The sequence below is a fragment of the Acinonyx jubatus genome, chromosome B4, assembly GCF_027475565.1.
Source record: "Acinonyx jubatus isolate Ajub_Pintada_27869175 chromosome B4, VMU_Ajub_asm_v1.0, whole genome shotgun sequence".
Classification (NCBI taxonomy): domain Eukaryota; kingdom Metazoa; phylum Chordata; class Mammalia; order Carnivora; family Felidae; genus Acinonyx; species Acinonyx jubatus.
The window spans coordinates 80,416,305-80,437,419 of NC_069387.1; the positions used below are offsets into that span (position 1 = coordinate 80,416,305).

Below are 21,115 nucleotides of genomic sequence, written 5' to 3' on the forward strand. Positions count from 1 at the left end.
ATTGAATGTGTAGATAACTTTGTGTAGTATTGACATTTTGGCAATATTTATTCTTCCAACCCAGGAGCATGGAATGTTTTGCCATTTCTTTATATCTTCTTCAATTTCCTTCATAAGCTTTCTATAGTTTTCAGCATACAGATCTTTTACATCTTTGGTTAGGTTTATTCCTCGGTATTTTATGCTTCTTGGTGCAATTGTGAATGGGATCAGTTTCTTTATTTGTCTTTCTGTTGCTTCATTATTAGTGTATACGAATGCAACTGATTTCTGTACATTGATTTTTTATCCTGCAACTTTGCTGAATTCATGTATCAGTTCTAGCAGACTTTTGGTGGAGTCTGTCGGGTTTCCCATGTATAATATCATGTCGTCTGCAAAAAGTGAAAGCTTGACTTCATCTTTGCCAATTTTGATGCCTTTGATATCCTTTTGTGGTCTTATTGCTGTAGCTAGAACTTCCAACACTATGTTAAGCAACAGCAGTGAGAGTGGACATCCCTGTCGTGTTCCTGAACTCAGGGAGAAAGCTCTCAGTTTTTCCCCACTGTGGATGATATTAGCTGTGGGCTTTTCATAAATGGCTTTTATGATGTTTAAATATGTTCCTTCTATCCCGACTTTCCTGAGGGTTTTTATTAAGAAATGATGCTGAATTTTGTCAAATGTATTTTCTGCATCGATTGACGGGATCATATGGTTCTTTTCTTTTATTAAGGTGATGTATCACGTTGATTGATTTGTGAATGTTGAACAAGCCCTGCATCCCAGGAATGAATCCCACTTGATCATGGTGAATAATTCTTTTTATATGCTGTTGAATTCGATTTGCTAGTATCTTATTGAGAATTTTTACATCCATATTCATCAAGGATATTGGCCTGTAGTTCTCTTTTTTTACTGGGTCTCTGTCTGGATAGCAATCAAAGTAATGCTGGCTTCATAGAATGAGTCTGGAAGTTTTTCTTCCCTTTCTATTTTTTGGAATAGCTTGAGAAGGATAGGTATTATCTCTGCTTTAAATGTCTGGTAGAATTCCCCTGGGAAGCCATCTGGTCCTGGACTCTTATTTGTTAGGAGATTTTTGATAACCGATTCAATTTCTTCGCTGGTTATGGGTCTGTTCAAGCTTTCTATTTCCTCCTGATTGAGTTTTGGAAGTGTGTGTGTGTTTAGGAATGTGTCCATTTCTTCCAGGTTGTCCAGTTTGTTGGCATACAATTTTTTATAGTATTCCCTGGTAATTGCTTGTATTTCTGAGGGATTGGTTGTAATAATTCTATTTTCATTCATGATTTTATCTATTTGGGTCATCTCCATTTTCTTTTTGAGAAGCCTGGCTAGAGGTTTATCAATTTTGTTTATTTTTTTAAAAAATCAACTCTTGGTTTCATTGATCTGCTCTACAGTTTTTTTAGATTCTATATTGTTTATTTCTGCTCTAATATTTATTATTTCTCTTCTTCTGCTGGGTTTAGGGTGTCTTTGCTGTTCTGCTTCTATTTCCTTTAGGTGTGCTGTTAGATTTTGTATTTGGGATTTTTCTTGTTTCTTGAGATAGGCCTGGATTGCAATGTATTTCCCTCTCAGGACTGCCTTTGCTGCATCCCAAAGCGTTTTGATTGTTGTATTTTCATTTTCATTTGTTTCCATATATATCTTAATTTCTTCTCTAATTGCCTGGTTGACCCATTCATACTTTAGTAGGGTGTTCTTTAACCTCCATGCTTTTGGAGGTTTTCCAGACTTTTTCCTATGGTTGATTTCAAGCTTCATAGCATTGTGGTCTGAAAGTATGCATGGTATGATCTCAATTCTTGTATACTTATCAAGGGCTGTTTTGTGACCCAGCATGTGATCTATCTTGGAGAACGTTCCATGTGCAGTCGAGAAGAAAGTATATTCTATTGCTTTGGGATGCAGAGTTCTAAATATATCTGTCAAATCCATCTGATCCAGTGTATCATTCAGGGCCCTTGTTTCATTATTGACCATGTGTCTAGATGATCCATTGTTGTAAGTGGCGTATTAAAGTCCCCTGCAATTACCACATTCTTATCAATAAGGTTGCTTATGTTTGTGCGTAATTGTTTTACATATTTGGGGGCTCCCATATTCGGCGCATAGACATTTATAATTGTCAGCTCTTCCTGATGGATAGTCCCTGTAATGATTATATAATGCCCTTCTTCATCTCCTGTTACAGCCTTTAATTTAAAGTCTAGTTTGTCTGATAATAAGTATGGCTACTCCAGCTTTCTTTTGACTTCCAGTAGCATGATAGATAGTTCTCCATCCCCTCACTTTCAATCTGAAGGTGTCCTCAGGTCTAAAATGAGTCTCTTGTAGATAGCAAATAGATGGGACTTGTTTTTTTATCCATTCTGATACCCTATGTCTTTTGGTTGGAGCATTTAGTCCATTTACATTCAGTGTTATTATAGAAAGATATGAGTTTCGAGTCATTGTGATGTCCATAGGTTTCATGCTTGTAGCGATGTCTCTGGTACTTTGTCTCACAGGATCCCCCTTAGGATCTCTTATAGGGCTGGTTTAGTGGTGATGAATTCCTTCAGTTTTTGTTTGTTTGGGAAGACCTTTATCTCTCCTTCTATTCTAAATGACAGACTTGCTGGATAAAGGATTCTCCACTGCATATTTTTTTCTGTTCATCACATTGAAGGTTTCCTGCCATTCTTTTCTGGCCTGCCAAGTTTTAGTAGAGAGATCTGTCACGAGTCTTATTGGTCTCCCTTTATATGTTAGAGCACGTTTATCCCTAGCTGCTTTCAGAATTTTCTCTTTATCCTTGTATTTGCCAGTTTCACTATGATATGTCATGCAGAAGATTGATTCAAGTTATGTCTGAAGGGAGTTCTCTGTGCCTCTTGGATTTCAATGCCTTTTTCCTTCCCCAGATCAGAGACGTTCTCAGCTATTATTTCTTCAAGTACACCTTCAGCACCTTTCCCTGTCTCTTCCTCCTCTGGAATACCAATTATGCGTAGATTATTTCTCTTTAGTGCATCACTTAGTTCTCTAATTTTCCCCTCATACTCCTGGATTTTTTTATCTCTCTTTTTCTCAGCTTCCTCTTTTTCCATAATTTTATCTTCTAATTCACCTATTCTCTCCTCTGCCACTTTAATCCAAGCTGTGGTCAACTCCATTTTATTTTGCAGCTCATTTAGAGCATTTTTTAGCTCCTCATGACTGTTTCTTAGTCCCTTGATCTCTGTAGTAATAGATTCTCTGCTATCCTCTATACTTTTATCAAGCCCAGCAATTAATTTTATGACTATTATTTTAAATTCATTTTCTGTTACATTGCTTAAATCGTTTTTGATCAGTTCGTTAGCTGTCGCTGCTTCCTGGAGTTCCTTTTGAGGAGAATACTTCTGTGTCATCATTTTGGATAGTCCCTGAGGTGGTGCGGAACTACAGGGCTCTTCCTCTGTGCTGTCTGGAGTAACTTGCGTTGGTGGGCAGGGCCGCAGTCAGATCCGATGTCTGCCCCAGCCCACCACTGGGGCCACACTCAGACTGGTGTGTACGTTATCTTCCCCTCTCCAGGGGCACGACTCACTGTGGAGTGGTGTGGCCCCTGTCTGGGCTACCTGCACACTGCCAGGCTTGTGGTGCTGGTTCATTGGGATCTGACAAATTAGCCAGGGTGAATTTGCAAGGTGCAGGGGGCGGGAGGGGCAGACTCAGCTTGCTTTGCCTTTAGTGGTCTGCTTCAAGAGGGGGCCTGTGGCACTGGGAGGGAGGCAGACCCATTGGAGGGATGGATCCACAGAAGCACAGCATTGGGTGTTTGCACAGTGCAAGCAAGTTCCCTAATGGGAACTGGTTCCCTTTGGGATTTTGGCTGGGGGATGGGCTAGGGATATGGCGCTGGTGAGTGCCTTTGTTCCCCGCCAAGCTGAGCTCTGTCCTCTGGGGCTCAACAACTGTCCCTCCCAGTGTCCTCTCACCCTCCCACTCTCCGAGCAGAGCTGTTGACTTATAACATTCCAGATGTTAAGTCCCACTGGCTGTCAGAACTCATGCAGTACGGCCCCTCCGCTTTTGCAAGACAGACTCAGGGATTCCGCCTTGCCAGGAGGGCTGCCCCTCCACCGCCTGGGCTCCCTCCCACCAGTCCGTGTAGTGTGCACCACCTCTCTGCCCTTGCTACCCTCTTCCCTGGGCCTGTCGTCTATGCTTGGTTCTGGAGAGTCTGCTCTGCTAGTCTTCTGGCAGTTTTCTGGGTTATTTAGGTAGATATGGGTGGAATCTAAGTGGTCAGCAGGATGCAGTGAACCCAGTGTCCACCTACACTGCCATCTTCCTCTGTACCCACCAGTTCTTAAATGTGAAATTAACCTGATGAGGAGAAAAAGATTTATATACAGAATGTCCACTAAAACATTAGACAACAGATGGAAGCAATCTTAATGTTCAATATTAGAACTACTAATTTTATGATTTACTTCCTTATATGATGGGACAGGACAAGCAAGTAAAATTGTATTTGAAGAATATTTAATCACATGAGGAACATACATCATAAGTGCTTTGAAAATAACTGAATGGATAATGTGAGGTTGAGAGAGGAAAGAACGAAATGTTATTTTCAATATAATATTATTTTTATAAAATATAAGTAACTTCAAAACACAATTATATGCACAAACAGGTTGTAGATAAATACAAGATAATAATGATGGACTGTGGGTGTTGTCATTATAGGAGATTTTCCTTTCTTTATTACACTTTTTTATTGGTTGTAGATGAATATAGTAAATGAACATCTACTCATTTTAATATGGAGGATTCAAACAAGTAACGTTATTATCTTTAAAGAGAAAAATAATAACAGTCTCCATAATTTAAAATTATCCCTGACGTCAGGAAATGAAACAATCATGGTTTAAAACTTCAGTATTTAATTTCTTCATCCTGATCTTTTCCTCTTAAAGTAATCATCCAATGATGTGAAGTTATTTACAAATCTCATTTCAGCCATTTCCACCGAACTGATGACACATGTTATGATATATAATAGTGTATAATCTAGTGATATTAACTGGGGTCAGTGTATTGGCCAACATGAATGCACTGGGTGATGCAGGTAGAAGAAAATGAAGAGAAGAACATTAGTGGCACTAAGTGAAAAGATGTGGCTCTTAAGAAACCTTCATGTCTTGGTTTAGGAAAGCAATCTCTGCATGAGATTCATCTTCTGACACTCAGGCAAACCCTTTATCCCATAAGCCTAGGCCATCAGCCTCTTCCTATGATGGCATCTGTAACCCCTATCACACTGCAGCAACTCTCCTCAATAGAAAAGAAATGATGACTTCCCTACGCATGGAAGGGAAAAAACACTTAAAGTATTTTATAGGGAATATCTTAAAGCAACATTAAAAAATATTCATATTACAAAATAATTGCTGCCTCATGAACAGATTTCATTCTAGTCATTTATTTGTTAATGTTGATTTATTTTTGAGAAAGAGAGAGCATGAGCAAGGGAGGGGCAGAGAGAGAAGGGGACAGAAGTTCTGAAGCAGGCTCCCTGCTGACAGCAGAGAGCCTGATGCGGGGCTTGAACTCAGGAACCATGAGCTGAAGTCGGCCACTTAACTAACTGAGCCACCTAGGTGCCCCTCATTCTAGTCATTCACTGAAGAAATACAGATGCTCCAGACATACTGTTTGTGGTTAGGAAACATTTGAAAAGCTAACATTTTAATGAATTTGTGATTATTAGAATTAAGGATAAGCAATTGCCCCAAATCCTAAAATTACAGATTTCCTGAAAACACTTAAACTTTAATCCAGTTTCTGGTTCAAATTCCAACTCTGGTACTTCTTAGAAGAACAGTATTGCTACAGTTGCTGGGAAGGTTACATGAATAGGTAGGAAATGTGAGAAATGAAAAAATACTCAACAGCTTCATGGAGGATGGTGACAATGGTTTCTTTGACAGGATCCTCAGAAGAAGCAACACAGGGAGATAGTCTTGTAGGGAAACTCATAAGAATGGATTGTGATTTTTCAGCTTTTAAGAATATCCATACCTAATAACCAGGTTCATGTATTCTCCATGTCATATTTAATTTGTGTTAAGTATTAACGCCTGATAATAACTGTTCTTTGGGGAAATAAGCACAGGCTGAGCCTATCTTTGGGCCAGAGTGCTGAGGAGCATTGATAAGGGCAGCAAGATTAGTGACATTACCAAAGGCAAAGTGAGTCTTCAGAGAATGGAATCACGGCAAAGAAGGCACTCCTTACCCAAATGGTATTCCCCTATGTCTGCCCACCTAGGAGGATCTAGATGTTACGTTATTAATAGAGATGGCAAGTAGCCTTAGAAGGCATTTGGAAACTGAAATATCTATGCGTTAAACTACAGAACTCCAATACGGATCATGGAAACCTAAGGACAGAATTCTGTTTTCTAGGAAGGCTATCAGAACATCCTACTTGTCAGTGTTCTGGGAGGGCTTGGGAAGGGTGGGATTCTAGACAACAGATGGATGTTTAAATGGGAATTCAGAAAAGGAAACAAAACAGAGGCCAATAAAACTGATATATTGGAGAGCCAAAAACTCAAATATTTCAGCCTATTATAAAAGGAAAGCAAAGAAGAAATACTGTAGTAGTGTGGGACTCAAGAAATTTCATGTAATTCTCCCAGTTCACCCACACAGTAAAGGCTTTTCTAGGATGCTGGGGAGATTAAGGAATTACTTGAAGGGAACAAGTGTTGCAAAGCATGGAAAATAATACAACCAAGCCACTGATAGTATTATATTATGATAGGATATGAAAATGATTTGCTGATATGCTGTCCTGACAAATGGTGAAATAAAAATTTTATACATATTTTTTCTATTTATTAACATTCATGGATCTCCTGGTCTACACTGAGGATTGGGGATACTGCCTTAATCCCCAAGGCTGCCCTAATCCCAGAGAACTGTGAAATCCTTGTGGTATTTTCTATCTACTTTAAAATTGGTCCTGGGGGCACCTGGGTGGCTCAGTCTGTTAAGCATTCAACTTCAGCTCAGGTCATGATCTCACAGTTCATGAGTTCAAGCCTTACATTGGGTTCTGTGCTGACAGCTCAGAGCCTGGAGCCTGCTTTGGATTCTGTGTCTCCCTCTCTCTCTGCCCCTCCCTCACTCACGCTCTGTCTCTCTCTCTCTCAAAAATAAATAAACATTAAAAAAAAAAAAACTTTCCACTCCTGTAACTGGAGTGGAAATGAAACTCCAGAGGGATCTATTCTATAAACCACATTCTGAAGCCCAAGGTAAAGCAGAGTCCAGGGAAATGAAGCACAATGCAATCACTTCTAACATCAGATTACTGACAATCCAATAAAAGTGTCAAAATGTGCTTCTACTGGCCTGCTGGGCTACTTTTCCCTATATAGCTATTGAAATATTATTTTTATGTTCTATTCCTCAGATTCAAGGTTTGTGATTTATTAATACAGACTCATTATATATCTGAAGACAGTGATGAAAAATCATTCTGCAATAACATTCATTCTACTAGGATTGACAGATAACCCACTACTACAGGTTTTTCTTTCAGTATTTCTGTTTTTCACCTACATTTTCACTGTTGCTGGAAATCTAATCATTATTCTCCTCACTCTGGTTGACTCTCACCTCAAAACACCCATGTACTTTTTCCTTTGGAATTTTTCCATCTTAGAAATAATATTTACAACTGTCTGTGTTCCTCGATTCCTGTACAGCCTGACAACTGGGGACAAAAGTGTTACCTATAATGCTTGTGCCATCCAATTCTTTTTTGTCATCCTCATCGGAGCAACAGAATTTTTTCTTCTAACTGCATGTGCTATGATCACTATGTGGCCATCTGCAAACCCCTGCACTATAGTACCATCATGAGTGAAAGAGTATGCACCATGTTTGTCCTTTGCTGTTGGCTGATTGGGTTGTCATACTCCCACCGCTTAGCCTGGGAGTCCAGCTAGATTTCAGTAACTCTAATCTCATTGACCATTTTGGCTATGATGCATCTCCTCTTCTGAAGATTGTATGCTCAGACACCAATTTGTAGAGCAACTTATTTTAATCATGGCTGTGCTGACCCTCAGTCACATTATTCTGGGTAATTATGTCCTACACATACATCATCAAGACTATTTTAAGACTCCCTTCAGCTCAGCAAAGAAAAAAGCCTTTCTTCACTTGTTCTTCCCACATGATCATAGTCTCCATCTGCCTATGGAAGCTGCATCTTCATCTATATCAGACCAGCAAAGGAAGGAGTTGCCATTAATAAGGTGGTGTCATTGCTCAAAACCTCAGTTATCCCATTGATAAACTCTTTCATTTACATACTACGGAATAAGCAAGTCAAACAAGCCTTCAAATACTCAATTAAAAAGATGGCATTTCTTTCAAAGGATTAGAAAACTAAAAAGATTTTTTAAATTAAAAAAATAGATATCTAATGTCACTTCTCACTTTATCCTGATTCCAAAACATTTGTGATCTATTCCCATAGATATTCCACAGGTTTTTATTGATACAAATTTACTGTCTGCAAATTTTTTTGGTGTATATATTACCTTTTTCTAGGTCATAGTGTGTTTACAATACCCTGGAGTCTGTTTGAACTTGAGTCTGTTGTTGGACACCAAGCAATGAGATAAAGTGGGGTGAGTCTTGAACAAGTTTAAATGACCTCAAAAGAGGTCATTACATGTTTTTCAGACAAGAAGAGATCAAACCCTTGAACAGGATAATAAGTGTCTGCTTCTCTGGGGCTTCAGTAAAATCTACTAACCTGTGCCCTCTAGTAACCCCTGGAGATTGTGAATTCAATTTGCATCAAAATTAACTCATCCACAAGATTAGACTTGGTTGCGTTTCCAAAAGTTTCAATCCTGCAGTTACAGGAGATACAGGTTTTTGGTTGTTTTTTTTTAGGGAAGTCATAGTTTCCTAACTCCTTTTTCATACCTTGAGATGGAAATTTAAAATCCTGAGATAATCACTTTTCTTTCTGCAAGGTCTCCAGATACTTCAAAAAAAAAAAAAAACAACCAAAGTTACAGTTCTTATATTCCTCATTTTCCACTAAAACATTCCATGATAGCAGCCACTTGGTAAAAGCAAGCCATAATGGCAGCCAACATTCAAGGGGTGACAAAACCCATCTACTTATAGGAAGACTGCAAAGTATTATGGATATTTCTACACATCAACATTTAATGGGTGCTTGACTCATGTCTAAGCTAGATGGCAAGATCTTGTATAGTATCTCATCTCCTACCTTCCCTGCTATTCCTACCACCAACATTCACCCCAAATGATAATAAAATTCTATTCGGTAACAGAGTGCTACTCATTTTCATTGGTTTTTTTAAAGTTTTTATTAAATTCCAGTTAGTTAACATACAGAGATCAACGGAACACAATAGAGAGTCCAGAAATAAACTCACACCTTAAGTAAATTAATCTATAACAAAAGAGGTAAGAATAAAGAAAAGACATCTCTTCAACAAATGGTGCTGGGAAAACTGAACAGCTACCTGTAAAAGAATGAAACTGGACCACTTTCTAAAACCATACACAAATATAAACTCAGAATGGATTAAAGACCTAAGTGTGAGAACTGAAACCATAAAAATCCTAGAAAAGAACACAGTGATTTCTCTAATATCATTGGTAGCAACATTTTTCTCCAGAAGTTTTTCATCTTTCCAAACTGCACCCATGAAACAATAACACCACATCACCCCTATATCCAGCCTCTGGCAACCACTGTTCTACTTCCTGTCTCCACCAATTTGACTATACTAGGTAGTTCATTTAAGTGGAATTATACAATAATTTACCTTTGTGTCCAGCTTATTTCACTTAGCATAATGTCTTTAATTTCATCCATGTTGTAGCATGTGTCAGAATTATATTACTTTTTAATGCTGAATAACATTTCCTTGCATGTATATACTACATTTTCTTTATCCATTCGTCAGTAGACATTTTGGTGCTTCTATCTTTTGATTATAGCGAATAACACTGTTATGAGTATTGGTGTACAAATATTGGTTTAATCTGCTGCTTTCAATTTTTTTAGGTATATACTGAGAAGTAGAATTGTTGGATCCTATGGTAATTCCATGTTTAATTTTTTGAAGCATCTCTATGTTTTCCACAATGGTTGCACCATTTTACATTCCTACCAAAAAGTCACAAGACTTGCAATTTCTCCACTATTTTGTGGAGTTCATATGTAAAAGTGAATGTATGAGGGCAGTAGCATAAAGGCAGAAGAGTAAACATAGAAGTCACACTTGTATGACTTGTGTATATATTGTATGTATATAATTATATGAAGTGATATATCTTTAAATGAAGGTAGATTGTGATAGGTTTAATATGTATACTATAAAGAAACCAGGGATGCCTGGGTGGCTCAGCTGATTGAGCATAGGACTTCGGCTCAGGTCATGATCTCACAGTTTGTGAGTTCGAGCCTGGACTGGGCTTGCTGCTGTCAGTACAGAGCCCACTTGGGATCTTCTGTTCCCCTCTCTCTCTGCCCCTTCCCCACTCCCATTCATGCTCTCTCTCAAAAATAATAAAACATTTTTAAATAACTAAAAAAAATAAATCCAAAAATAACATAACACATGTTTATAACAAATAGGTTGACAAATGGAATCAAAGGGAATTAATCTCAAAGAAAGCACAAAATTAGAAAAAAGAAACAAAGAAAAAGTACTAATAAGAAACAAATAGTAAATTATATTTAATTCCAAGCATATCAAGAATCATATCAAATATAAATTCTGTCAACATCAAACTTCAAAGGCAGAAATTGTCACAATGGGACATCATCATGCCTCCAAACCAGATACCGACCCCCAGCAACGGGCTGCCTTTGGCTCCTCCGCATGCAGCCAGCAAAGATTTATTGACCAATTGGTATATCCCAGGCACTGAGCTCGCTCTGGTGGGTAACAAAAGCAGACCCAGAACTATTTGCACTCAAACCAAAAATGTAAAATTACAACTGTGATGAGTCACTGCAAACGAGGTGATCTCGCTGACGTCGGGGAAGTCTGGCTTCTGGAGTCTGACACCTACTCTGCTACAGCTCCGTCAGCATGTTCAACGGAGCAGCCAGCGATGAGGCTAAGAGGCAAATCTCTGCTGTGACACAGCCTCAGGTCCCATCTCCTCCACAGGGAATAAGCTCCTCCTCCAGCTCATCTCTGACCTCAATGTCATGGCCAACAGCTTCTCCATCTCTTACAAGACACTTGCCTCTTTGTGCTGCCAAAGAAGGGCAGGCCCGGGGCCGGGGGAGGATGCCCCACTCCCCAACTCTGACCCCAAGCCAAGACTCCCACTGAGGAGAAACTGAAAGTCCTCATCTGAGACCCAGGCAGCTCCAGGGGAACCCCAATGCACCCCGTGTCCCCTGCCCAAAGGATAGATAGGCACCTTACAGAGCAACTTTTGAACCAGCAACCTGGTGGTGACTGCCAACAGCACAGTCCATGGTTCGGCGCCCAGCGGAGGGCCTCACTTCTCTGTCAGTCTCATTGGTGCTGACAAAACTGGAGGCCTGAACATGCCCTGGGCACTCACTGACACTCCCCTCAAGTTTTGCCTGCCCTGCAAGCAGTGCCCCCGGCATGAAGAAAGGAGCCAGTTATCTGACGATGGGCCAGGTGGAAGAGAACAGAGGTCCTATCCTTCCTCCAGAGAACTTCATGGCTCTCTACTGATCCAACCAGGCCCAGACCCTCACCAACCTCAGCAAGAAAAAGTGCCTCTCCCAGCCTGTTCAGGCTGCTGGGTCCCAGGCCTGAAACCCAGGCCAGTCCCCCAGACCCTAGTGCTGGGGACTCCTTTCTTATCCAAATAAATGCTTGACTTAAGAAAGAAAGAAAGAAAGAAAGAAAGAAAGAAAGAAAGAAAGAAATTGTCACATTGGGAGGAAAAAAACAAGGCAACTCGTGGCTGTCTAAAGAAAACTAACTTTTAAAATAAAGGCAGAAATGGGGGGTTAAAAATGGGAAAATATATACAATGATAACACTAATCAAAAAAAGTTGGAGTGGCTATATTAACATCAATGTAAATTAAAGCAAAGAATATTAATTAGGATAAAAGCGTAGTTTTTTTTCAATGACAAAGGGGTTTATTCTTCAAGAAACCTTAACTACCCTAAAAACTTATGCATATAATGAAGAGCCTCAGGGTGCCTGGGTGTGTCAGTTGATTAAGCCTCCGACTTCAGCTCAGGTCATGATCTCATGGTTCACAAGTTCAAGCCCTGAGTGTGGTTCTGTGCTGACAGCTCAGAGCCTGGTGCCTGCTTCGGATTCTGTCTCCCTCTCTCTCTCTGCCCCTTCCCCACTCGTGCTCTGTCTCTCTCTCTCTCTCAAAAAAAAAAAAAAATAAGTAAATAAATAAACATTGAAAAACATTTTTAATAAATAAAGAGCTTCAAAAATACATGACACAAAAGCTGATAAAACTGCCAGGCAAGAAGGAAAAAACCAAAATTATAGTAATAAATGTCAGCATGCATGTCTCAATAATTAGCTGAATCATAACCCAGAAATTCATTAAGTATACAGAAGTCTTAGCTCCATCAACATGATCTGTCATCTATAGAACACCCTAAGAACAAAAAGAGTAGAACTGTTTTAAAATTCCCAGGTAATATTTATCAAGTCAGACAATATTTTGGGCTTTAAAACAAGCCTCATTAAATTTTAAATGATTCAAATGATACAAAGTATATTATCTGGCCAAATGGAATTGAATAAGAAATCAGTAACAAATTTTCCTGAGAAACACCCCTAACTAGAAAACGAATATCAAAATTTGTGGGATGCACCTAAAGCACTATTTGTAGGGAAATTAATGGCTCTGTAGCAACAATAGTGATTAAAATCATTGTAATGTGTATCATTGGCCATAATCTTAGCCATAGCTGTATAGAATTTCATCCAGGCACTTTGCCCCCTGTATAAAATTGAGGTTCAGTTGCTATGGATATGGGAAGAAAAATACCAGACCGGATATCTCCAGTCTCTGCCACAGCCCATCAGGATGTTCTTCAAAAACTCTAAATATAGAGAGAGATCTCCTTTCTCCCCAGCCTATCCCCCGTGCCAGGGAAGATTTTGAATCGCTCTCTGCCAACCATGGGATGACAAAAGTGTGACCTGATGTGGCTAGTCAGTGTGACAAACCTCAGCAGAGGAGCAATGGGTGGATCGAGTACAGGGACAGCAAAGACACCTGCTTCCATGGGGACAGGAGGAACACACCTCTGTTCCATCATGTGACACCAGGATCAATAGGAACAGCAACAGAAGTGACAGCAAAGAGAGTCAAAGAAAAAGATCTATTCAAGTTCGCTGGGCAGTAATAAACTATAGCAAAATCAAAAACATATCCTGGAACCAGGCAATTTTTTTATCCAGTATTTGGGATGCAAAACTCCAGTGCTTCAACCTCCAAGAGTAGTTTCATTGGCTACCTGAAAAGTCTTACGTAGAAGGAGAAGTGATGAAAAGAAAGGCCAGGTAGCACTAAGAGAACATCAAGTTTGACATTTAAATATGGGTAAGTCTCTTAAATATTGGGACAAGTAGTTAGAGTAGCATGAGGAAAGAAGGATATTTGTATTCAGATAAACTTTTATCCAAAACCTGCACCACCACTGTGGGACATTCTGACCAGTCATTTTTTGTTTGGTTGGTTTTGTTTTTTTAATTTTGTTTGTTTGTCTTTGAGAGAGAGAGAGAAAGCAGGGTAGAGAGAGGGAGAGAGAATCTTAAGCAGATGGAGCCCGATGCAGGCTCAACGCAGAGCTCAATCCCACCACCCTAGGATCATGACCTGAGTCGAAATCATGAGTCAGACGCTCAACTGACTGAGCCACCCAGGCACTCCTGACCAATCATTTGTCTGCTCTTCAGTTACTTCTGTAAAATGAGGATAGCTTCTTTTTACTTTAAGATTTATATCAAAAATAATACATTATATATATATATATATATATATATATATATATATATATATATAAAGTGCCAGAGTGTCTAGTTCTAGGAGAAATATAAAGATTCAACAAAGAAATCAAAATGGAATTCAGATGACATCAGACCATCCTCAAGGTCTCTGAGGACATTGTTCCCATTGCTGCATGTGTTTTTACATTGTTGATTATACTGCCACCAATTCATTAGTAATTTTTAAAACTGGGTCACCAAGGACTATCTTGTTCACTCAGATGTTCCCTGTGCACTGGTAACATACTAACATATAAAAGAAATGATGCTACTATAGAATTTGCAGGGAAGCCTGCCTCCCTGCCCAGGAAGATCAAATGTGCCCCTCTGACAAAACTAGAGAGAAACTTCCTTTACCTCTGCATCTTTTCTTCCTTTAAACTAACAGAATGACTGGGAAATCTGGTATCTGGTGCCATTTTAGACTTGGCGAGAGAAGAGGAGGCTGAAACTGGGCTCCTAATATCAGAAGCCATGGTAGTCTAGGAGAGGTCAGTCAATTGTCAGGCTTGCCAGTGAGAGAGTGCATGTGTGCACACACACTTGTGTGGAAGGTGAGGCTGGGGGTTGTGACAGGTGGAATATGAGAGTGGGAACAGAAGTACACACAGAACCCTTCACCAACTGAATGCAACTCAAATTGTGGTTCCCTCAAGGGTCTCAGATAAAGAACTATTGGAAAAGTAAGTGCGTAATTGTCATGCCATATTTTTCCAAATTCTCCAAACATGAGCAGAGGGTGAACACAGTTTTAAAATCTGGAATTCAGTTCATCATAATTGATAGTGCAGAAAAGTAGTCAACAATCGTTTCTGATATGCTGTTATTTTGAAGGAACATGAAGTTAGAATTTTCTTCCCATGGTTAATTTATAACTATGAGTTGAGGAAGCTCTTAATAAAGAGAAAAATAAAAGGCAACGGAAAAGACACTGCCACCCAATAATACCCTAATGTCATAGAAATAAAATAATGGCAGTATTATAAATTAACTTACAGGGAACCTCCCCTTATTCTCTGTTATTTGGGTCCTTTTTGCCACTTTTCTCTTTTTTTACTCTTCTTGAATCTCTACTCTCTAGTACATGGGCAGCCTCCGTCCCAAAGGAAGACTCAGTGAGGTTTGTTCCAAACATAAGGAGCATCAAAGTCTCTCAAATATAGTCACCTGTAATAGGCAGTCAATGAAGGAATAAACTGACTCTCAGTCACTCATCCAACTTCCAAAGTGACTGAGAGTAGGTAGTTTTGCATAGGTAAGTCCTCAAGGCCTAACTGAGAACATTAATTAAAACACTACTTATGGGAAGAGGGTGATAAATTGTATTATTTGTTTAATGAACTGTTTCAAATGTTAATTGATCTGAATTCAAACTAAATAAATAACTTTTAGTCTCCCAGAGAAATTTTCCCAATATAACAGAGAGCGTTGGTATGATTGATTTCTGGGAAAAACCAAAATGTAGCAGTCTTAGATCCAAAGGATCTGCTCCCACAGGCTTAACTGCATTATTAAAAGTCACAACAAGCTTCATGACTTAAAACAGTGTCGTTGAAGGTTAACACATATCATATTAGGCATTTTAAACATTAAATTCATGATCAGTCAAATGCTAATATGACTGAGTTCGTCAGTCTTTCTTATCAATGTAGAAGAATTAACATTTTGATAATAGAGGAATAATTTTAGATCCTAAGAACTTCCTAAGAGAAAGAGAAATGGAATTACAATGTCAATAGCCAGTATAAAGATTTAAACTCTTCTACAGTGGAAGGGAGGGAGGGAGAAAAATTAGGAATGGAGAAATGATCCTGACCCATCACTCTGTTTGACCTATCAGAGTCTTCTCCTGGCAAGTACATGGCAAGATACCATCCCTCCAGTAAGTCATTTCTCCTATGAGCTAAGGGGGGGAGAGGTTGTCTCTGTTCCAAAATCCTGTGAATCCTGAGCAATACGCCTTGCTAACTCAGTTTATGATGACAGATGTCACAGCCAACTTCATAAAAAGAAAAAAAAACTAGAAAAACTGAGTGAATATAGGAAAATATAAATAGCTACCAATATAACTAAGAGTGATTGCCAAGGAACAAGCATGGAGTAGTTATCATCCCAAATCCAAAGCTGCATTTTCACTGTTATCTTGTGTTACGATGTCACTGAGTATGCACCAAAATGAAATATTGTCTCCTACTGGTAGCCTGAAATATCCTTGGGGAAGCAACGTGTTAATGACTGGAGCTCCAGTCTCGGTTATGATGTTCTTTAAATAACAGAGGCTCAGGAAGGGAAAAAAAATAGTTACAGACAAAGAGGAGGGGAGGTAAACCATAAGGGACTCTTAAATACAGAGAAAAAATTGAGGGTGAATGGGGGAGGGGGGAGGGGGAAAGGGTAAAATGGGTGATGGACATTGAGGAGGGCACTTGTTGGGATGATCACTCGGTATTGTATGTAAGTGATACATCATGGGAATCTACCTCCGAAACCAAGAGCACACTGTATACACTGTATGTTAGCCAACTTGACAATAAATTGTATTAAATAAATAAATAAATAAATAAATAAATAGCAGAGGCTCATTAGATATTTATTTGGATAAATAAATGTAGATGATTTATTTGAGCAATGCAGGAGTAACCTAATGCAATTTTGATTCTCTGTTCAGAAAACATACACTGGGTATAACTGGGACAACTGTTTAAAACATGAGAAATTCGTTTTTGCTCTCGTGTAAAAGTGTATAGGATTTCCCTACAAACACTTAAATTATGCCCAAATTTGCTCATTTAACAATCAATTCCCCCTATTAAAACACAAAGACATATTATAGGCCCATATATCAAGTTATTATTAACTATTGATATCCTCAATGAGAATGCATTTACTGGATCTTCCTTTACAGAACAGATACCTGAGAGCAGCTGAGAGAGAAATATGAATCTCAATGAGACTAAGTTTTGACATGAAGGAGGGGGAATTTCCTGAGCACCTCTCTAATGGGATTTCTGGATAAAAAATGTAAGTTGGAGTACAGGGAGGCTTAACACTCCTGGGAGGTGCAGAAATGGACAGTGACAAGTGTCATTGAGAAAGGTAGGGTACTTTATAACTTGTTTACAAAGATTGGTTCATTATGTGTCTATTTGTTTCTGGATGTTGCTTGGGCAAGTCACAAATATCAACACTCAGAGAACAGAAGCAGTAGGGTTAGAGAGCTGGTTGGTAAATTAGCAAGGAAAGTTGATTTGAAGCTGGGAGCAGCAGAAATTGCTCAAAGAAGAGATCACTAAGATAAACCCTAATGCAGATTCTGAAGGCTGAGTGCACAGGGCTGCTCAGGCTGAGCAGGCTGGCAAAGAAACAAATACCACAGATCATTCCCTCTGAGCTCTATCCATGACCCAAAGCACCACAACCGGACTTATACATAAAGTATATGTAAATTGGATTTATATTCAAGTTCCAGAAAAAGTTTCTTTATACTACTTCAGGAAACCTCTGCCTAAGCAGTCCCAACCTGGCTTAAAAATACTTTCACTGCCTAGGACACAGGGTGAAAAACAAAACTACATCTTTGTATTTTAAACTTTTTATCTCCCTATTCAGAAACAATTCAAAGTGCAAAGAGCAGAACTAATGCTTTTAAATGAATGTGCTATTGTTAAAATTCAGCATAACAGAAGATGATCAACATAAAATACTAGTTAAACAATTGTCTAAACCTATAAAATGTACAACACCAAGGGTGAACCATAATGTAAATTATGGACTCTGATGTCTCAATGTAGATTCACCAATCATGACAAAGGTACCACTCTGATGCGGATGCTGATAATGCAGGAGGTTATGCATTTGTGAAGGCAGGAGGTGTGTGGGAAATCTCTGTATCTTCCCCTCAATTTTCTTGTGATCCTAAGATTACTCTAAAAAAATAAGTTTTAATTTTAAAACACACAAAAAAATACTAAGTAACAGACCCTTCTTGAAAATGGAGCATTTCAACATGGTGTGGAAAAACAAAGGAAGATAAGGATGGGGTGGGGGCTCAAAACTAACATAATTGCCTCCAGTATAAAGACAAATAAAATCTGTACAACAAGGCAATATTGTTGAGAAACTGCATATCAGACATGATTTATGTTTCATTTTGTTTTTATTTGACATTTTTGTAAATATGCTTTCCAATTAGGAAGTTATAAGCACAAGATCCATATTGGATATTTCCTATAAATGTTCTCTCTGTTAACAAATTGATTATTAAGTAAAAGAAGAAAGTGCATGTGAGTAGGCTTGCCAGGATGTTTTCCTTCAGGTTCCAATACTAGCTTCTTATGATACTTCTCTCTCCAGGTGGAATCCCTCTTGACTTGGTGCAAGGCAGTGATGAGAAATTGCACAGCAGTAACAACATTCATCCTTCTGGGATTAACAGATGACCCCAAAATACAAGTTCTGCTTTTTGTATTTTTGTTTCTCACCTACATGTTGAGTGTGGCTGGAAACCTCATCATTATCACCCTCACACTTTTGGATTCCCATCTTAAAACTCCTATGTATCTTTTCCTCCGGAATTTCTCTTTCTTAGAAGTTTCATTCACCACTGTCTGTATTCCCAGATTCCTGTATATGATGACAACTGGAGACAATACTGTTACCTACAATGCTTGCGCCACCCAATTATTTTTTGTTGTCCTCTTTGGAGCAACAGAATTTTTTCTCCTTGCTGCCATGTCGTATGACCGCTATGTGGCCATTTGTAAGCCCTTGCACTACACAACCATCATGAACAACAGAGTCTGTACTACCCTCATTCTCTGCTGTTGGTTCGCTGGCCTGTTAATCATCCTCCCACCTCTTGGCATGGGCCTCCAGCTGCAATTCTGTGACTCAAATGTGATTGATCATTTTGGTTGTGATGCATCTCCTATTTTGCAGATAACCTGCTCAGACACAGTGTTAATAGAGAGAATTGTTTTGAGTTTTGCTGTGCTGACACTCATTATTACTTTAGTGTGTGTAGTCCTCTCCTACACATACATCATTAAGACCATTCTACAATTCCCTTCTGCCCAACAAAGGAAAAAGGCCTTTTCCACCTGCTCTTCCCATATGATTGTGGTTTCCATCACTTATGGCAGCTGTATCTTCATCTACATCAAACCTTCAGCAAAGGAAGGGGTAGCTACTAATAAAGTAGTGTCTGTGCTCACTACTTCAGTTGCCCCTTTGCTTAACCCATTCATTTATACACTTCGAAACAAACAAGTGAAAGATGCCTTCAAAGACACAGTAAAACGGATTGTATTTCTCACCAAGAAGTAAGAGGCTATTGTTCTTTGAGGCTACATTGAATTAAGTTTGAATCCAAATAACCCATGAGCAACATTCATAAATTTGCCAAATAAATGGTTTAAGTTAACTAGATTCTTTCCTTTAAGCCAATTTATCCTCAAAAATCTTCTGCCCATTCTGGAAATTTTTTGAGTGTACCGTATCCTGGAACATGATATGACTACAAAAGAAAAAGAACAAGACTTCCAAGTACTGAATGTGTTCTACTGACATTGTCGTTGATGGTGTTTAAACATAAACTCGAGAAGAACAAGACTGGATTTAGGGATACAACAACTAAGTCCTGGTCAGATAACTTCTTCAATATCCAGACTTACATTATCCCTTGATTTAAGAAGAATGTTAGTGAGAGGTGGGCAAAATGGGTGAAGGGGGTCAAGTGTATGGTGGTGGGTAGTAACTAGACTTGTGGTGGTGATCCCTTCATAATGTATACAGATGTCAATTATAATGATATAGACCTGAAACTTATATAATGTTACATATCAACTCTACCTCAGTTTTTAAAAAAGATAAATGTTACAGATTAGGAGGCCTGATCAAAAATCAAAAATGTTACTAATTTGAGAAGGGCATTTGGTTACTTAGCATAAACTGACTACTGAAGATAAAATCCAGGTATCACGAAAAAAAAATAATAGAAAAAGGAGGAGACATGGGGGAGGGGCGAGTAACAGTTATTTAGGGACCTTGGACCAAATAGTTGGAATTCTTTCTCTTAAAGGGTAAAAAACAGTAATTGTGACAGTAAAGTTGTATGCTCTCATAGTACATATACAACCATTATCTATGTTTATTAAATATCATCCAGTTGCACAAATGTATTTTTTATTGTGTACCCTTTATTTTCAATTGTTCATACAAGGTAATGGCTATCATATAAGTTTCTTTTACATTTCAAAAATATTCAGGGAAAATGGAACTCCATTCTCCAAGGCCTTTCTTCTTTTTTCATTTAAAATTTCTAAAAAGCCAACAAAATCCCACTAAATGTTGCCTAACTTCCTTTCTGATAATTAATTTAAGCCTGAATATATATGATGTATGTATTTACTTAATGGTTGGGTTGATCACTTCACCCGATTTGTGAATCTTTTTTTTAATTTTTTTTTAATGTTTATTTATTTTTGAGACAGAGAGAGACAGAGCATGAACGGGGAGGGGCAGAGAGAGAGGGAGACACAGAATTTGAAACAGGCTGCAGGCTCTGAGCTGTCAGCACAGAGCCCGACGTGGGGCTCGAACTCACGGACCCTGAGATCATGATCTGAGCCGAAGTCGGACACTTAACTGACCAAGCCACCCAGGCGCCCTGATTTGTGAATCTTTAGCAAGCAAAGGTTGTATATGAATTTCATTGTTTGCTCTGAATGATAATGAAAAAAGTTAAGAATATCGTACGTAGATTTGGGGCACCTGGGTGGTTCAGTAAGTTAAGCATCCGACTTCTGTTGTGGTCATGATCTCACAGTTCATGAGTTCAAGCCCCATGTCGGGCTCTGTGTTGACAGCTCAAAGCCTGGAGCCTGCTTCAGATTCTGTGTCTCCCTCCCTCCATCCTCCCTTCCCCCCACCCCGCTCAAAAATAAATTAACATGAAGGAGAAGGAGGAGGAGGAGAGGAGGGGGAGGGGAAGGGGAAGGAGAAAGGGAAGGGGAAGGGGAAGGGGAAGAATA

At 38.9% G+C, this 21,115-nt stretch overlaps 1 protein-coding gene and 1 pseudogene across 1 annotated transcript; both read left to right on the plus strand.

The window, feature by feature from the left end:
- Nucleotides 1–7,524: 7,524 nt before the first annotated feature.
- On the plus strand, nt 7,525–8,450 carry LOC106986872 (olfactory receptor 6C2-like; annotated as a pseudogene).
- Nucleotides 8,451–18,470: 10,020 nt separating this feature from the next.
- On the plus strand, nt 18,471–19,409 carry LOC106986885 (olfactory receptor 6C2-like). The gene has a single exon (XM_015085089.2). The coding sequence runs from the start codon at nt 18,471–18,473 to the stop codon at nt 19,407–19,409; it is 939 nt and encodes a 312-aa protein (XP_014940575.2).
- The last annotated feature ends 1,706 nt before the right edge of the window (nt 19,410–21,115 follow it).